This window comes from Drosophila innubila (genome assembly GCF_004354385.1).
Source record: "Drosophila innubila isolate TH190305 chromosome 3L unlocalized genomic scaffold, UK_Dinn_1.0 0_D_3L, whole genome shotgun sequence".
NCBI classification, from domain to species: Eukaryota; Metazoa; Arthropoda; class Insecta; order Diptera; family Drosophilidae; genus Drosophila; species Drosophila innubila.
Window position 1 is genome coordinate 11,023,294 of NW_022995376.1, and position 19,081 is coordinate 11,042,374.

General features: G+C 38.2%; 4 protein-coding genes across 9 annotated transcripts in view; 3 read left to right on the top strand and 1 right to left on the bottom strand.

Moving 5' to 3' along the window:
• LOC117786791 (LIM and SH3 domain protein Lasp) overlaps positions 1 to 11,387 on the top strand; it is a 25,778-nt gene extending 14,391 nt beyond the window's left edge. The window contains exons 2-7 of one of the 6 annotated variants that reach the window (XM_034625180.1): positions 446 to 540; positions 7,008 to 7,140; positions 7,237 to 7,372; positions 8,360 to 9,604; positions 9,762 to 9,994; positions 11,201 to 11,387. In XM_034625180.1, the coding sequence (XP_034481071.1) occupies positions 446 to 540; positions 7,008 to 7,140; positions 7,237 to 7,372; positions 8,360 to 9,604; positions 9,762 to 9,994; positions 11,201 to 11,383 (2,025 nt within the window). In that variant the 3' untranslated portion in view covers positions 11,384 to 11,387. The remainder of the gene's footprint in view (positions 1 to 445; positions 541 to 7,007; positions 7,141 to 7,236; positions 7,373 to 8,359; positions 9,605 to 9,761; positions 9,995 to 11,200) is intronic. The other 5 variants (XM_034625181.1, XM_034625182.1, XM_034625184.1 and 2 more) reach the window with 5 other exon arrangements.
• Positions 11,356 to 13,348, top strand: LOC117786878. The gene has a single exon (XM_034625296.1). It carries the CDS (start codon positions 11,390 to 11,392, stop codon positions 11,747 to 11,749), a length of 360 nt encoding a protein of 119 aa, XP_034481187.1. The 5' UTR covers positions 11,356 to 11,389; the 3' UTR covers positions 11,750 to 13,348.
• On the bottom strand, positions 13,346 to 15,751 carry LOC117786793 (coiled-coil domain-containing protein 13). Its single transcript, XM_034625187.1, has 3 exons — positions 14,156 to 15,751; positions 13,726 to 14,102; positions 13,346 to 13,668 (listed from the first exon to the last, which is right to left on the bottom strand). Exons 1-3 carry the CDS (start codon positions 15,662 to 15,664, stop codon positions 13,464 to 13,466), a joined length of 2,091 nt encoding a protein of 696 aa, XP_034481078.1. The 5' UTR covers positions 15,665 to 15,751; the 3' UTR covers positions 13,346 to 13,463.
• Positions 15,752 to 16,151: 400 nt separating this feature from the next.
• LOC117786866 (coatomer subunit zeta-1) lies at positions 16,152 to 17,500 on the top strand. Its single transcript, XM_034625282.1, has 4 exons — positions 16,152 to 16,197; positions 16,264 to 16,631; positions 16,694 to 16,784; positions 17,167 to 17,500. The coding sequence occupies exons 1-4, from the start codon at positions 16,180 to 16,182 to the stop codon at positions 17,212 to 17,214; spliced, it is 525 nt and encodes a 174-aa protein (XP_034481173.1). The 5' UTR covers positions 16,152 to 16,179; the 3' UTR covers positions 17,215 to 17,500.
• Positions 17,501 to 19,081: the final 1,581 nt, after the last annotated feature.

Genomic DNA, 19,081 nt, shown 5'->3' on the forward strand with positions numbered 1-19,081 from the left:
TATCTAGCAATTTGGCGTCCGACTCTCTCTCTCTCTCTCCCTCTCGCACTTCCTCCCTTTATTACCCTCCCTGGCCTGGTGGGCACCCCCGCTGAAGATACCGCAGACCAATTAGTTGGACAAAAACATAAGTAACTGCCAGATACTAGAATATGGTCGTAAAACCAAAAATCTTTTCATTGTTGGCAAGAGTTTTTGTGTTGTTTTGGCCTTTTGTTTACTTTTTTATTTTATAGAGTTTTTAAGTGTGCTTGGATTCAGTTTTTAGTTTTAGTTTAAGTTTTAGTTGCATTGCGCCAATTTAACTAGGCATGAGGAGAACAACAACAACGGGAATGGGAATGGGAATAGCAATAGGAATGGTCTATAAAAATTGCACTCATTTCCTAAATTTGCTAACAAGAATTTTCTCTTATTTTCTGACATTTTCTTTTGCTCGTTTCAGACATGGCACAAAACGTGTTTCAAATGCACAGAATGCGGAATGACGCTCAATATGAAAACTTACAAGGGCTACAACAAAATGCCATACTGTGAGGCGTAAGTATTGAAAAACCCCTGTACACCTCTTTACCCTTAATTGTACCAACCCATTTAGCTTTTCTCAATAATGTGTGAAACCACTTGAAATTAACCTTGATTTCTGTGCAGTTTGTTGACGCTTAGCGTCGTTTATCTTATCTTATCCCTCGGCAACGCCGGAATAGATAAGCACTTCCAGAATACGGCGTTTCTATGGAAATCACGGTAACATCTGCCCGTCCAGGTTGCTTGCCGCTCGTCACATGCGACTGCCACACTGAATCCAAGGTGCGGAAATGCGGCGACACTTTAGTGAAAAAGACAGAGACACACACACACACATACACATACTCCTGGCCTGCAGCATTGCAGCAACTTTAACCCCGTTTGATTCGCGATTCCCATCGTGTTGTTGTGTTATGCTGTGTTGTGTTGTGTGGCCACTGCCACTGCCACGCCCCAAATGTTATTGTTCTACAATGTTGCACAGCTCATTGGAGGCAAACGTTTTGTTGTCATTGCATTGTGTCCATTGTGCTGTCGCCGCCTTGTGGCAACAACAATAACAACACCAGCAAGAAGGAAAGGTTATCACACCGAAGACTTGATGCCCTTGTATTTACATTTCAACTGATTGTTCCTAAGGCATATATAATATAAAATTTAGTGAACCGACCTAAACCAAATTTAGTCAGAGTATAGAAAACAATACGTGATACACAATCTGCTAGTGTATAGTCAGGTCGGTTTCGAAATAGCTTTACAACTGACAGGTTTGTGTGCATAGAAGCAGTCTTGCACATTAAATGACAAATTTAGAATACCCCTTTCAAAGGGTATAAACACTAGTTGGGGCTGCCCAGTTGCCACTGCAGTGCGTGCGCCATTTGTTGGCCTTGAGCCAAGTGGCATGCAACAGTGGCAAGCTCTCTAATGCAGATTTATTGTGGATGCCACCGCTGCGGGAATAAAAATTCCATGCGGATTGAGTTATGCGTCCGTTAGCTTCACTGCGTCATAGTGGCCAAATATCCAATTCCCCATCCTCAAGTCGATGATGTCATGTGTGCTTTAGCATAAAGTGGGCGTGGCAGCTGCTGCCCTCAGCACTTTCACTGCAGTCATCGCCTCGTCCATTTGCACCTTTTTAGCCAACTCTTCCCTTTCCTTTTTGTTTTTTAGGGCGATTACGTGACTTCACGTAGGTTCTTCCCTCTGTTTTTTTCTTTGCCATTTATCTATACTGCTATTCCTATTGGAGTTTTATAATTGCTTGAGAAGAAGAACAACTTTCCACTGACTTGGCAAGTTTCCCTGTCTTCGCCTTTGGGTCAGGTCAACTTGGTAGTAGGGAATTGCGTTTGTAATAAATTATAAAGTCCACACTAAAGAGATTTAAAATGCCGGAGACATGCAATTATATGTACTTGTACTTGCCACATGTGGAGCGCCACTTGGTGGCAATTGTGATTTTTAATTGGATAAGCCAAGTTATGGGACTCGGAACTTGGCCCAACTCAAATAGAAAACACTCCCAAGTGCAAGCGTTAGTAATTCATGGCTAAGAGACATGATAAAAGGCGATGCTAATTGCAAGGAAACTATTGTTAAAAGTTTCTATGTAACTTTGAAACATTCGTAAAGGAAGGAAAATGTGAAGAACTCCAGTCGAAGAAAAATATCCTTTTAAAGTTGCGAACAAATCATTTTTCAACTTTCTCTCTCTCTTTTATGGAACTAACCTAATTGTGTCTTGAAGTAAAGTCTGCACAGGACAACACACATACACTCGCACTCACATATACTCGCACATATAAATAGAGGCTTATTCAACTCGATGTATCCATTACATTACCAGGTTCGTCCATTTAGCTGGAATTGAACTAGAAAGCGAGTTGTGTGTTTACAATGTTTGCCGGCCTGTGCAGTTTTTTATATATTTTTTTTCTATTTATTTATATAAAACATATATATCTTTATATATACACAAGCATGTGTGTTTGTGTAAGCTTTTTGTATAGTTTTCAGTTTGGGTTTTTTCTCATTTTTCATACGAAAAACATCTGCAACATACAACAGAACTCTCGACATTACTTATTTTCTGCACATTTATTTATTAACATAAAAAGCCAGTGAACCATGATCATGCCCATGACGGGTTGCCCCTGTTACCCTGTCCCTCCGTTTCTGCCACATGTCAGTCCTCAAATTCCCAATCTCAAATGCCTGATGATGTTCCACATTCCTCAACAAAATTTCCCTATGCTTCGCTTTGTATTCGAAAGCTCTGTCGAGAGATTTCATTTGTTATTTTCCATTTTTTTTCACTTTCAATTCGAAGCGCAGCTTAAACATTATAGAGGTTTCTCTATATGTATGTCCATGTGTGTGTGTGTGTGTGTGTGCCCCATTAGTCGCTCTTTGATTACTTAAGCCGCCTACAATAGAAAACAAAAGCCAGAGCCAACAAAAGGCCATTTCAATTACCAAAAAAATAGTTTTTTGGCCACTTGGCTTTGCCTCTTTTATGCTAAACAAATCCAACAACAACATAAACACACACACACACATTAGAGGCAACCACGCCCCGTTTTCATGGCTTACCAAAAACTGAACTGGGAGTGTCGCCCATTCTTGCCCCCACCTATTGCTTTTCTCTTCCCCAATTTAACTGCATTGCATATGAAATTTAAACATCAACACGCAAAATGAGGCAACGCAATTCGATATTCCCCAATCCCCATTGGAATTTTCTCCCCCTTCAATTAAATTTCAGTTTTTCGATTTTTCCTACACTCTGATCCCTCACCCTTCTGCCCCCTTGGATTATAATGGCGTTGATGATTATATGGCAATCTGTGCGTTTAATCGCATTTCAATTCATTTTCTACCCCCAGCAATTATTATGTGTGTGAATCGTATATTTTCTACTTTTCTTTCAGCAGGAAAAGCATATGGCGAGTGTGCATCACTAATTTCCTCTTTTTTTTTGCATTATAATTGTGTAATTGGCAATTAATTAACACCCTTTAATAGCAAATGGATAATTCGTGTTAATTTTTTTCCCTCTTAATTTCCACCTGTCTTATCAATAATGTACATACTTCTACATACATACATATATCAGAGAATGATCCATTGCGCAAAATGTTAAACAACAAAAGGCTAGTCACCATGGAAATTCAACACCAATCCACAAATCACATACAAAAATGTTGACATCAATGAATGTCCGTTCGCTTGTTGGGTTACTGAATATGTATATATATATATGCGTGTGTGTGTGTGTGTGTATCTGTGTGTGGATGGGTTATTTGTTTGTTTGGCTTACTTGGGTGGCTGTTGGTCAGTTGATAGTCTAGTTTTCCAACTGACACACAACACTGGAGCAAAACTGATGTGATAGCTGCAGCTTGGTTTCCCCACATCAACAACAATTTACGTTTAAATTATGAACATGAAGTGCAGTTGCAGTCTGGCATGCACGACTAGCAGTTACTCTGCATTTGTGCATTTAAAATAGGCTGAAAAGTATGCTATATGCAGCATTTACACTCTTAAAAGTACTTAAAATGATTTAATGAGATCATCTTTACATCTTATGTTAAATTATATATTAGTTAAGGAATGCATTAACATGACAGCACATTATTATGTATAATGTCAGTAACAGAGAGCCATAATGTTACAAAGATCCTCTGTGTTGTTTAACATACATACAAATTTGAAGCTGCTCTCATTAACATTTACGTTAATAACAGCTAGTTAAAATGTTACTGTGAGATAATAGCTATTTATAAAGTGTTATTATTTGTCATACTGTTTATTTATGAAACATTTTTGACACTTTGTACTACTTGTGGGAGAGTCATCCTTAACTTATGTTAAAGCTTTGTTTAACAGGATATGCCCAGACAATGGACAACAGCAACAACTGTGCAGCTGCTGCCGTTGTTGTTGCCGTTGCTGTTGTATATTGTTTACAGATAAATTAAAATTCTTTGATAGTAAAAAGTAAAGCAGCGTAAACAACAACAACAACAGCAACAACAACAATAGTTGCATGTCACGCACAGCAGCTGCTGCTGCTGCTGTCGTTGTTGTTGCAGTTCTTGGTGTTGCTGCTGGCGTGCGTGTTGTTGCTGTTGCTGCTGCCTGTTGTTGATCTATTGGGAACGTGCCGAGACATGCGCTGCTCTGACCAATGCCGCCGTTGGCGCTTAAGCATTGTTATGTCATCATTGCCAGCTAACAACAACAACAGCAACAACAAATATAACAACTATAGCAATGTGTGCCAGCAGTAGCAGCAACAACATCAGTAGCAGCAGCTTTGTCTTTGTTGACGTTGCCGTTGCATTAAAGCAAAGCTTGCAACAACCCATCAGTAACAACAATAACAACAACAATAATAATAACAATAACAACAATATACATATATATATTGCTTGAAGCAGACAGACCTACATGGTTGAGCGACCGGTCATTGGTCATTAAACGGCCTTGTGCCAGTGCTGCACCTTCCCCTCCTCTCCCTCCCCCCTCCCTGCTCTTCTCCTGCTGTTGACCACAAATTGGAATTGAGGGTGAGCACATTAAATTAGCAGTTGCTGCTGCATTCCTATGCAATTCCTACATATTTTAAACATGTGTTTATTAAACAATTGCTAAGGCCCTGTCCCCGTGTTCCCTCTCTCCCCGATATATATAGAGAGGTATGGTGACAGCTGCGTTTGCTATGCTTCGATGTGTTACTGCCCATAAATATTCTATAAGCCAATTTAGTTGCGTGCAATTACAATTTCAAAATGACTGCAGAGTGAGAAGAGAATAGGGGGAGAAGGAGGTGTAGGGGGCGTGTTGGAGCCAAAGAATGGTCACCAATGGGTTTATCAACCTTTTGCCGTTGTTGTTGCTGTGGTTATCAGTTGCTGGCATCGCGAGTTGCAATCACAATCGATCGATTAGCCAACTGATAGGTTAAAGTACTCGACATACAACATAAACAACACACATACCATAACAATTTTGTAGCATGTATGAGTGAGTGTGTGTACTTTATGATATTACACACACTCATTGCTCTTATGTATGTGCAGATAACAGCAACAACAACGACACTACAACAACCACTTTGTTTGTTTTTCTTTGGTTTCCTCTTTACATTTTTTTTTCTTTATTTTTGCCATAATTAAATTGATGTATTAGTCCATTGGGAACATTAATCATATCAAAATGCCGTTTTCTTACTTGTTCTTGTTCAACATATTTCACATTTGTATTTTTTCACATTAATTTAGTTTTTGATAAATAGCAAATCAAACAAAAGAAAACGAAATAATAGAAAACAAGTCTTAAAAAGTTCAAAATGTTGTGGACTTTGTACTCATATAACAGCCAGCATTTAAATTTAAACTATAAAAAAACTATAAAACACTTTTTTTGTTTGATTTTTATTAATAAATTATTAAAGGCTTATACTGTTCAAAACTTTAAGAAAATATGGATTTAAAGATTTGGAATATCCTCAAAAAATTCTTTAACAGGTGGTGCTCCAAATATTTCTGTTTGCTCTTCTTTTGATTTTTTATTTCTATAACTCCTGAGAGTATGTTTATTTTTCAGTGCTTGAAATTTTGATTAAAATTTATACATAATTTTCTAATTTCTTTCAAAATTTAAAATAAACGGAAAGCTTTTTACAAATCGTATTGAACCCAAAATTAAATTGTAATTTTTTTTCTTATAAAAATGTTTGTTTTTTTTTTATAAATATGTTTGTTTTTTTTTTTTATAAACATGTATTTTTTTGCAGAATACCAAAAATAGTATAGTTAGAATATACTTGTTTATTCCTTGTCTAGTTTCAGTTGCAACTATTAAAGTTAATCCATTTTAAGCAGTTTCTACAGCATTTTACTTAATAAATAAATTAAATGTTGTGAAAATTAGGTTGCATGCCACAAAACTTTTCCTTGGTTGTTTGGCGAAAATTGTGCATTTAGTTGCGCTTTTAACCGCATAATGCACACGCTACAACATCCATTTACCGTTAAATGCCGCTGGGCAGTGGCAACAAGGGAGGGGCAGGGGAGGGAGGGAGGTTTGGATATGCAGCCCGTATCAAAATTCCAACCGAATGTTGTTTTAATTGATAAAAGTGCCTGTTGATGAGGGTCAAAAGGTTTTTCACACGATACCAACAACGAGGGAGGAGAAAAATGATAGAGGAGGAGGAAGGGAGACATGCAGAAAAGCTGCCGTATGGTTTTCTGACCCAGAGGCGCTTGTGGGAGGAGCAACAACAACAACAACAACTACAGAAACAGTTATAAAGTCAGATTTTCAAAGCTGTTTCCGCAATGCAGCGTTGAAAATTTTTAACCGCCGGCAACTTGAACTTTGCGCAGACGAATTTTCCGTTGCTTTTCATATGTATTCGTATTTATTCAGTATTTTTCTCTTTCTCTGTCCATCTATTTCAGGCATATACCCAAGGCCAAGGCAACGGCAATTGCAGATACGCCCGAATTGAAGCGCATTGCTGAAAATACGAAAATTCAATCGAATGTGAAATACCATGCGGATTTTGAGAAGGCCAAAGGCAAATTTACACAGGTCAGCTAAAAGAAGAAAAATCAAAATGATGATGATGATGATGATAATGATAATGTTCATCATAATAATTAACATGTTGTCTATGTGTGTCGACAGGTGGCAGACGACCCGGAAACGTTGCGCATCAAGCAAAACACGAAGCACATATCGAATGTGGCATATCATGGCGATCTGGAGAAGAAGGCCGCCATGGAAAAGCAACGTGGATCCGCCGAAGTCTCTGACAGCAGCAGTGAGTAGCCAATTTTCCAACTCCCTTCTCCCCTCTCTCTCGCTCTCTATATCTATCTCGATCTCTGTCTTTCTTCATTTGTTGCGCTCGTAATTGGTGCTTTGCAATTGGCTTGACTAAATTTAATTTAATTATCTTCATTTTCTGTTTAATTTTCGTAAATTAATGTGTTTGAATATTATTATTATCAACTCGCGATTGTCGTCATTTAACAAGCATTAAGTGTGACTAAACTGATTAAATAATCGTTTATTAGGCCCATTAAAGCGCATTACATGGGCACAGTGGCTCCCACTTCATTTGTTTGGCAATATTTTCATAGGTATTTATTTCATATGTATTTATCAACACTGTTTTCACCTTTCCTGAGTAATGCACCAATAAAGGCCACACGCATATTAATTAACACAATTTGCATTGCATTTATCAACACTGCATAAACTTTGCATGCTAAATAAAGTATGTTAAATGTAATTTACGAACAATGGTCATATGCATATTAATTACTCACGGATCAAATGCGTTTATCAACACTGGTCACAATCAGCGTCTAAATGCATTTACCAAACAAAAATAAAGTCAAAATAAAATTCTATAATAAAAAAAAATGTCATTCATGTCAAACAAATAGGCTGTATACCACTGTGCACTAAGCGCCATATGTTGCCATCTTGCTCGCTCTTTCACATCTGTCGCACATTGGTCATTATATTGATTATTGTTACTTTTATTTTCTTTTTTTATTGTTTCATTTTGTTGCTCATTCATCATCAACTACAACAACAACAACCACACCAACAACAACAATAATAATAATAAAATCGACAACAACAATGCCTCATAATTTGTGTGCTTTCTGAACTACCGTTAACCTAACAACAACGTTAAACAACAAATACACACACACATGAACAACATACAATTCACAACACTAACCGGGAACAACAACAACAAATTCGACATCGTTATTTCGAAAAATATAAAAAGACGAATCGGAATATTTCTCAGAGCAATTGGCAGCTGAACAATTCTCGCAATATGCACCCACAGTTTCGCCTGTTCCGCCAGCAGTACTGCAACAGCAGCACCAACCACAGCATCAGCAACAACAGCAGTACCAGCCGCAACAACAACAACACCAACACTATGTGCAACAGCAACAACAGACTCTGCCACCGCCACCAATACAACACCAGCAATACAACACGGCGGCCATAACGCCAACATATCAACACCAACACCACCAACAACAACAACAACCACAGCAACAGATACCACAGCAGCAGCAGCAACATAGCAACAGCCACAGGCAACAGCAACAGTTGCAGCATGATCCTTATGCACACTATCAGCAACCGCAGGCATTGCGCCAGCAACAGTTGCTGCAACACCAACAACAACAACAGCAACATGCCATTAAACAAGCCTCACATCTGTATCCCACAGCAACATCGCAGCCACAGCAACAACCACAGCAGCAGCCCCCACAGCAACAGCAGCAGCTACAGCAACAACAACAGCTACAGCAGCTACAGCAACAACAACAACAACAGCCGCAGGCGGTTAACAACTACAATCAGCTGCGCTCGGCAATTTTGCACAACTCGCATCATCCCAGTGGCAATGCTGTTGATCAGTTTGATCACAATCAGAGTTCAACAGCAACATTGCAACATCAACAACAGCAGCAGCAACATCAACAACAGTTACAGCAACAACAGCAATTGCAACTGCAACAACAGGCAGCACCACAGCAACAACACTCGCACAGCAGCCTGTTGAACAACAATGCAAGCAACGGCAGCATTCACAGCAGCAGCAGCAACAACAACAATGGCGGTCTCGCACATCCGCATCCGGCCAGCCTCAGTTATCCACAGCAAACACGCTCCCAGGCCAGCATGCACAGCAGCAATGCATCAAGCAAACATCAACTGCAACAGCAGCAGCAGCAACAACAACAACCGAGCAGCGGCAACTTGCAACAACTTTATGTGGCATCCAATTATAGCGCTGTGACACCATCGGAGAATGCATTGGGCGCCAAGTTACAGGCGAGCAATGGACATTTGCCGGTTGCTGTTAGCTCACAGCAACATCAGAGCAGCAACAACATTGGCAAAATTGCCGACTATGATCCATTGACAGATGGACCAAGACCCGTGCCAACTGCGGGCAGATCGACCACAACGTTGGTCTACAGCTCGGATCAACGCGGATCTGGAGGCATTGGTAAGTTCAAGATAGGAGATGATAGGAGGCTAGCTGGTAGTTCGGTAGCGCTCGGCTCAGCTTGATGTGCATCAGCGTCATCTTGTCCCTTGTCCCACATAATCCTGTCAAGCAACTCCAAATCCCAAGTATCTAAATTAACATCCTTGCTCTACAGGCAACAGTGTTTATCCCAAGCGTATTGGCTCCATCTCGGATATTGATCCCGCCAATGGCATTTATGGTTCATTGAGCAGCGCTGAGCAGGCTCAGGCCCAGAAACAACAACAGTACTATCAGCAGGTGCAAATGATGCAACAGCAGGAGCAACAACAACAGCAGCAGCAACAGGTGCGTCAACAACCCTCCTATGATACGCTCCAGGAGAAACAGTCACGACAAAGCACAATGGTAAGTTGTATAATGTATTAGAGATGTATTAATATTCAAGTACTATCGATATTTTTTATTTTAAGAAAATTAAAAGTCTCAGAATCATGTTATAGGCATTTATATCGTAGCCTAGATGAATAGAGAAATAATTTTGTTAAACAATTTTAATAAAATTTGAATACAGAATAAATTTAGAGGCCAAATCATGATCAAAATGACATTCCGCTTTAAAATCGGTCCAGTTTTGACAAAGTTATGACAGTTCGAAGTTGCTTAAGTCTCTGACCTAGTCACTTTACAAGCCAAAATTTTTGTTCATTTTTCCATGATTTTTTACAAAAATATGAAAGGTCTCAGAATCAAGTTTAAAGTGTTGTTTTATACTAATAACGATATAAGGAGTTGATTAAAAGTGTAAACTTGAGATTTAAAATTTTGAATTTTCAAAATATCAAAGGGGGGACCCTTAGCATCAAACCCATGATTTTAGGGAAAATATTTTTTTTTACAAAATAATTTAAATTTGAATGCAGAATGAATTAAGAGGCCAAACCAAAATCAAAATGACATTCCGCTTGAAAATCGGTCCTGTTTTGACAAAGTTATAAAAGTTTGAAGTTGGTCGCACCGTTGACCTAGCAAGTTTACAAGTCAAAATTTTTGTTCATTTTCCCATGATTTTTTACAAAAATATGAAAGGTCTCAGAATCAAGTTTAAAGTGTTGTTTTATACTAATTACGATATAAGGAGTTGATTTAAAGTGAAAACTTGGGATTTAAAATTTTCAATTTTCAAAATATCAAAGGGGGGACCCTTAGCATCAAACCCATGATTTTAGGAAAAATATTTTTTTTACAAAATAATTTAAATTTGAATGCAGAATGAATTTAGAGGCCAAATCATGATCAAAATGACATTCCGCTTGAAAATCGGTCTAGTTTTGACAAAGTTATGAAAGTTTGAAGTTGGTCGCACCGTTGACCTAGCCACTTTACAAGTCAAAATTTTTGTTCATTTTCCCATGATTTTTGACAAAAAAAATTAAACGTCTCGAAGTAAAAATAACTGTTGTTTTATTCTGGTTATTATAAACGAATGAAAATTAATTTCTTAACCTAATAAAAGCTACCCTAGTATTAAAAAAAAACAAAAATTATTTAAATAAAATATAATAAGAATGTAACAACAATTGTAATTGAGGTAAAACCCGTTTTCTCTTTTAGCAGCGCATTTATCGCGCCATTTACGACTACGAGGCGCAGGATGTCGACGAAGTGAGCTTTCGTGAGGGCGATGTCATCTTTGAGGTGGAATCAATTGACTCCGGCTGGATGACTGGACGCGTGGAGCGCACTGGCAAAACCGGCATGCTGCCCGCCAACTATGTGGAGCAGGCGGTTATATAATAGGGAATGTGCTACACCTGCTGCTGCCGCCAGCAGTTTGTGGTCATACTGGTCTGCCTGCTGTACATCCTGCTCGTGCTCATCTTCTTCATAAATGTCTTTCTCGCTGATCGCAATATGATGCGAGCGGGCAACCCGATGATGCATGGTGGTGGTGGCGGCGGTGTTGGGGGTGCGGGTGGCATGCCGGGCATGCATCCGGGGCACCATAATCCGTACGAAATGCACGGCTATCATCACTACAACAATTATCATCCGCAAATGGATTCCAAGCAGCAGCAGCAACCAACACGCAAAACTCCCAATCAACAGCAGGCGGAACAGGATATTTACTACTATTTCAATCATGTATTCAGGCGGCGATGAATTACATACACATTATATATATATAAATACATACCCATACACATATATAAAGATTATATATAGATAGAGTATATATATATAAATTAAAAAAAAAGTCAGCAGGCCAATATGTAAAAACGAAAAAAAGATTTGTTAATTTTAAAAAAACAATGTGAAATTGAAAGAATGAAAACCAGATATCACATTTATAAGAATTTCCATATTACAACTACACAACAATAATAATATTAATAAACAAGCCACAACAACAAAAACAACACATCAAGAAATAATAAAAATTTTGTAATTTTACAATTGAACCAACAAAAAAAAAAACAAAATACGACCAAGGTAAAAACCCAGCCAAAATTTGCATTTATCTACAAGCTACGCATGAAGCGTAATGCAGGCCGTAAATTTAGAAATATTTATTGAACTTTATATACATACAACTAATCAGTTAATATACATACATATTCATATACGGATATGCCAGCTAACTAATCGGGTTACACATATATACATACATACTTAAATATGCTCTAGCTAAATCAAGTTTTAACAATATATGCAGATTCGATCGAAACCAGCAGCAATAGCTTCTAATACAATTAGAGTCTAGTATTTTGTAAGAGATAAAGCAGTGAAAATCCAGCAAAATGTTCAGAACGGCGGCTATATGGATATATACATAAATGCAGTTAGACAATTAATTGTTTTGACTAAGAAAAAATATAGTTTTTTTTTATTCTTAGAAAAAAGAAACATTAAAATCCATTGATTTTAAATAGAAAACAAATATGTGAATTTTTTCTATCGTTAAAACAATTTCTTGAATAACTATATATATATATGGTTAAACTTGTGCTTTTTAAAAGCTTTTGCGGATGTTGAATGCAATTTCCCTACAATTTTGTCAATTTACCTAAAGAAAAGAAAATTTAACTTGTTGTTGCAAATGCAGTTACAGTTAACTCTTTAATTTTTTTCTTTTTGTTTAGTTCATAAAATAAATATACTTAGGGTACATTTAGGAATATATTTGAATTGTTTTCGTTTCTAATTAATCTAGTGTTGAAATTGTTTCGTTTTCACAAGAATCCTTGAAGTGCCTTTAATTTGCTAAACGTGTTTTTAGATAAACCATTTAATAGGCTTATCGACCAATAATTAATATACAAATACACATATACATACTTATAGTTATAAATATTAATAAATGCTATTACTAACAAGAATTGAAACGAATTTGAAGCAAGCCTAAAATAAACTCAATACAGCGTAATGAATTGTGTACGGAAGTTGTATTTGTATTTAAATAACTTACAATATATGTTATTAAGCATACACACCCACATACGCATAAAAATGCAAACATTTTGCAATAATTAACTATATAAAATACTATGAATAATCAAACACAAAAGCGTCATTTGCTATTGTATTATGACATATGCCTAAATATAAACAATTAATTAATTAAAGTAATACCATTAACTACAACAACCATAACTCTAACTAATACTATAAAGTGAGTGAAGCAATGCCAAAGGCTTCGTATTCAAATGTGTTACAAATAAAATGCAAAATTACAAAATAAAATGAAAATGTGCACTGTAATTTCCTTTTTCTTTGTTTATTTTAATTGAATTCCATAGACGGAAAATCGATGGATTTTCCGGCACATAGAAATATATATGAAAACGAAACGATAATAAATGAAAATAAACGTTATTTAGACACTGTCGCTAGTTGTTACCTCGGGCAAAATGTCCACTTTCGGATCGGAGCCAATGCGGGAGCCTAGAATGGTGTCCAATATTATGTTCTTGGAGTTGAACATGGTCTCCTCAAAGAACTTGGCATCGGCACGCTTCTCGGCCGATAAATAATCTAATTTCTCAGTCAACATGGTTATCTTCTCGTTGGCCAGCTCCAATCTAACGAGGAGAAGAATTGGCAACAGCCTAAGCAATTTAGAAACTTGGTTAACTTACTGATTCTTCATATCTTCAATCTTTGGCTCCCCTGTTGCTGTCAGGGAATTCAGAGAAGTGGCCGATGTATATTGCGACTGATTGTCAAAACTAAAGGAACTAATGGAACCCGTCAGCGGAGTGCGACCCAAGGCGTTGGCATAGTCGTTAATGCGCTGGGAACGCTTCTTGCGGTCTGTTTGCACATCGAGGTCCTTCTCCAGGTCACGTACCTTGACCTCCAAGCGAGCGATGCGTGTCTTCTGCTTGGCTATTTGGTCATTGGCCGCGTCGTTCTTAACACGCTCAGCTTCCAGGCGTTCATCCAAAGTCTTATTCATTAGCATCATTTGATTCTTTTCCACTTCGAGGGCATCCAGAATACCCACAAATTCTTCCTGTGGAGCGTATAAAAATATAATGATCGATCTACAAGCAGCATTTTACCCACCTTACGAAACTCGCGGCAGGAGAACAGAAATCCTCCAGTTACCGCACGCAAATCGGTTTCCAGTTTCTTGATCATCTCCTGGAGGCCCGTGATGCAGTGCTCCTTCTGCTTAAGCTCTGTTTCCAGCTCCAGATTCATGCCACTCAGCTCTTCCATCTGTCGTTTGGCAATGTCACGTTCTTCGGAAATGCGTATCACATCATTTCGCATATCCTCCAGACGAGACTCGTATTGACCCCGCTGAGTTTTCAGTTTTTCGCTCAATGTAGAGGCGTTCAAGCCACTGCCGTCGGATTGTTCCTCCAACTCGGTGGCTCGTGCCTTGTACTTGGTCATCTCATCGTTGAGCGTCTTGTTGCGCACCTTGAGAGCCAGGAGGCGTTTGCCTTGCTCCTCCAACTGTGCCTGCAGAGCGGCAATTTGTTTCTCAAGTCCCTCGACTTTCGCTCGGTGTAGAATCTCGCTCTTGCGGACACCCGGCGTAAAACGGTCAAAGGAGGCGACCCCAGCATCTCCGCCACCCAAGCTGGCCGTAGTGCTGCCTCTGCCCGGAGAATTTATAGATTGCTTGACGCTACGAGGCGTCATCTTAGTGCCACTATTACTGGCCAGGTCCATATCGGAGCCTAGTGTAATTGGCATGTAATCGACGCGCTCGGCTCCATTCTCAAAGGACTCGAGACGTGCTTTGAGTTCTTGTACCTTCTGCTGCAATGATATAATCTGTTGGGCACGTCCGCGCCAAGTGGCTTGATTCAAATTGTTGGCCAATAGGTTGATGTTGACATTCTCGCCGATCTCGTGCTGCAAACACTTTTGGGCCAACTTCAGCTGATTCTGCAGTTCCGTATTCTTGTTGCGGGTCTCAAAGATCTTCTGCTGCATACTGTTGATCTTGGCATGCAGCTCATCGGTCGCATTTCCTTTCTTAAGCAGCTCTCCGTTCACCGCAAGCTTTTCTTCATTGGTCTTTAGCTCCTTTTCCAGCTTTTCAATGTGCATGTCCTTCTTGCAGACACGATTCTTTAACTGCTCCAGTTCAGCACGCATCTGGCGATTCTTTTTGCTCAGTTCCAGAATCTTTGAGCCCGCAATGGATGAGTTACAACGCAGCTCATCTATGGGCACCGAGTTCAGGACTTCATTCAGCGAGTCCACAGATCGCTTTAAAGCAGAAATTTCCTGGTTTTTGTCAGTAATCGCCTTGGCAAGACTTTGGTTTTCCTGTTCAAATTCAAGGAGTTTCTTGCGTAGTTTTTTAGTATCCGCTTTTGGCGGCTTTGGCCTTCCAGCTGTTGTTCCAACAACAACATGTATCTCCTGTTTGTCCTGCTCACGCTTGCGACGCGGCATTTTTCGAGGCTCCTTAACCATTTTGACCACATCACTATCATCTTTTTGGTCTCCTTCCTGTTTTGTCTCTTTAACTTCATTAATTTCTTTAACTTCCTTCAACTCTTTCAACTCTTTGACCTCATTGACAGTCCCGACCTCTGGCAAAATATCCATTACATAAAATTCTCAAAAATATAAATAATTTAAAGCGATTATTTCGTTGGCGAGCGGGCAAATGTGTATGTGTGCCTGTTAAATTTCACAATTTGGAACGCTATGAATATGTTCTATAAATTTTTTTAATTTATTCTATTCACAAAGACGTTTCAGGAAAAGCAAAAAACGTTACATCGGTTCAAAACCGTTGGGATGTCAAAATCACACAGTGCTTTTCAGAGAAAATATTAGCTGTTTATGGCTGCAAAGCATCCGAAAAATATATGATATTGTGATGCAAAATAGCTAAGATACTAGCCAACAAAGTTTTAATACAATAAATTTAAATTCCGCGCGTTTGCAGATGTTAAGTGAGGAGCAAATTGCTATTGGGGAGTATATGTTAAATATATATACTGCCAGATCGTAACATTTTACAGGGTGGCAGCCTTTGGACCGGGTGGCAACCTTTGGGCAAATCAGTGTTTCCACACCAAGTTTTTAGTAATTTCACATTGTGTTTTGCTGGCAAAATGGACGGATTTATGATGGTAAATTGTGATTTTTATTGTTTATTTTGCAATGGGATGTAATAATAAAATGCCCTTACCTTGCAGGACATTATCAAGGGCATGTGTATCATGGACAATGACGGCAACCGGATTCTGGCCAAGTACTACGACAAAAACATACTATCCACGTTGAAGGAGCAGAAGGCCTTTGAAAAGAATCTGTTTAACAAGACGCACCGCTCCAACACTGAAATCATCATGCTCGATGGTCTGACGTGTGTTTACAAAAGCAACGTGGACTTATTTTTCTACGTTATGGGCAATGCTTACGAGAACGAGCTGATACTGTTGTCAGTGCTAAACTGTCTCTACGACTCCATTAGCCTCATCTTGAAGAAGAATGTGGAGAAACGTCTGGTGCTGGAGAACCTAGAGATTATCATGTTGGCCTTTGATGAAATCTGTGATGGCGGGTAAGTAATTAAAGTTGTGTTTTAAATTGAATTTTAACTAAGCTATCTCATTGATTTTACAGCATCATTTTGGACGCTGATCCGTCATCTGTGGTGAAACGTGTCGATCTGCGCAACGAGGATATACCCATTGCCGAACAGACCGTTGCTCAGGTAACTAACACACTAAATGGTCTATTTTGGTAGTTGTATTACGATGTGATATCTGATTCCTATAACAACTATGAACAAATACTATGTAGTCATATCAAACGCTCGCTCGCTCAAAATCAGGCCAGAATTAACTATTTTCTATATGTACTCGTATTTTATACTTTTATATTAAGTACATTATTATTATGTACAAATTATTGTGTATTTCAGTTTGTTAAACATATGATTTAAACGTTGAAGAGTTGCACTTATTAGTTGTATTTTCTTTCGAATGATTAAATAAACGTTGTCCACTGTATTATTTTCTCATTAGACATATGCATTTTTTATCTTTATCATTTATCAATTCATTAGTTAATTGTGATCTGATATCTGATTTCAGGTACTTCAATCGGCGCGCGAGCAGCTCAAATGGTCTTTATTGAAATGAGGTCGGGGTCGCAGAGGAGGACGAGATCAGTAAAACTGTCACCCATGCTATGCTGTCGCAATACATTCGATTTTTTTATTAAATTCGCCTAGAGTATAATATACACATATACATCCCTATATATATATGTTTAACTAGAAACATTGCGATTTGTTTAATATATTATATTATAAAAGTTTGCTGTATGCCAAAATGCAAGCGCTTTAAAAGACTAACAAGTAAGCTGTAAAAGTGTAAATTACAATAAAGATTTCTATTTGTAATAGTAGATAGAGATCTAAGCAGATTTTCAAAATGGAAAATAATTGATATATGATTAAGCTCTTATTAACTATATCAGATTGGTCTTCAGAATAGAAATATCTCTATATAAAATGCTAGAAAATAATCCATTTAAAGTTGAACGAGTATGGACTTAAGCTTTATCAATTTATTTACATCATTTTGTATAACATAATTGATAAAGCATTTCTTTGTTTTTGTCTGCGGACTGCAATCAATTGCAGAACTGCTGATCTGACAGTTGCAATAGCTCTTGGACGACTGATCTAGATAATCCTAGTGAGACGCAAATTGTTTTCACAACGCCTCGACAATTCACCTACTTCTGGGAGGCATTCTTTGGGATAAGAAACTTGGCCAAAAAACAGCCAACAAGTCACGTGATATGATCACGACGATCCTATCAGCGGTAACACTCTCAGCAACTCTTATACACTTGGCTCGCTGATACGACTGTCGCCACTTACGCGAGTCTTATTGGCCTAGACGGTCTTGGTCGAGTTGTGTTATTTACGTAGGCATAAGCTTATTGCAGATACTTAAATTGGTTATATGTTCCAGAAGGGTTTTAAAGCTCGATCACACAGCTTAACAAATGTTCTGAGTATTGGCAGTAAAGTTGGCACTTGATCGTCAAAGTAAATTCTTTACGATTTGTTCATTATAATTCGATTAGTGACATTTAATCTCAACATCTTTATAGGTGGGTTTATATAGTCGAAGATTTCTAATTTTGGACGACCTTGGTTTTCAGTTAAGAAATATTTGTTTAGTTTTAAAACGGCGCCATTTACTAAGTTCAATATCAGGTGTATGTAGAATATATATAAAAGGTGGTTAACAAAATCCAACTATACCGATCGGTTTATGGTTTCTCAGGGCTTAAAAGATTTTGTTATAATATGATACGTAGACTTAATGACAAAAGCTACTTTAGACTTATCAGAAAGACAATGGCTTAAGTTTTTGAAGGATTAACAGTATTGCGCAGGCCATTTATTTAGCCATTTTATAGATGATATCCTCTGTCTGACCTGATGATTCAGTTGTTGTTGAACTATCATTCAATTTCACAGCAACAGCACCAGATCCATACATCATCCTCATCAGCAGCTGTCAACGTGTTACCGACTCTTTAATCAAATGCTTGTCAACATTGCAAAAATTCCATTTCGTCGCCCCCACCCACTCCCCATTCCATTAATGGAGTTCCCATTGTTGGTGATTATCTGCAACTTGTTTTGGCCCTGTTTGTCGAATTAGACAAACAGCATAGGAAGAGAGAGTGAGCTATTATCAAGTACATGCGGGTGCAGCCTGATATGGATACCCATACATACGTGTATACATATTATATATATCAGAGCACACACTTTGCGAGCTGTCACCCTTTATGGATCGTTTGGATCACGTTTCTCAGCTGCCAACTAAAGACAATTAAATTTAGAACCGACGTAACGCTGTCTGATTACGTGCCTATTTTCAGTGCCCACTTAATTCTCAGAAGAAGGGGGAGCTTTCTTAGTACACTGATTTATTTAGAGAAGAAAATTATCCACAATTTCGTTGTGACTACGCATTTTGG

What these genes read in the sequence shown, in the direction of transcription:
- LOC117786793 (XM_034625187.1), bottom strand. Translation starts at nt 15,664, where the DNA reads ATGGATATTTTGCCAGAGGTCGGGACTGTCAATGAGGTCAAAGAGTTG. An exon ending in CCTGCCGCGAGTTTCGTAAG is followed by an intron (nt 14,103 to 14,155) that starts GTGGGTAAAATG and finishes TACGCTCCACAG; the next exon opens with GAAGAATTTGTGGGTATTCT. An exon ending in ATTGAAGATATGAAGAATCA is followed by an intron (nt 13,669 to 13,725) that starts GTAAGTTAACCA and finishes TCTCCTCGTTAG; the next exon opens with ATTGGAGCTGGCCAACGAGA.
- LOC117786878 (XM_034625296.1), top strand. Translation starts at nt 11,390, where the DNA reads ATGTGCTACACCTGCTGCTGCCGCCAGCAGTTTGTGGTCATACTGGTC.
- LOC117786866 (XM_034625282.1), top strand. An exon ending in GATGAAATCTGTGATGGCGG is followed by an intron (nt 16,632 to 16,693) that starts GTAAGTAATTAA and finishes TTGATTTTACAG; the next exon opens with CATCATTTTGGACGCTGATC. An exon ending in CCGAACAGACCGTTGCTCAG is followed by an intron (nt 16,785 to 17,166) that starts GTAACTAACACA and finishes ATCTGATTTCAG; the next exon opens with GTACTTCAATCGGCGCGCGA.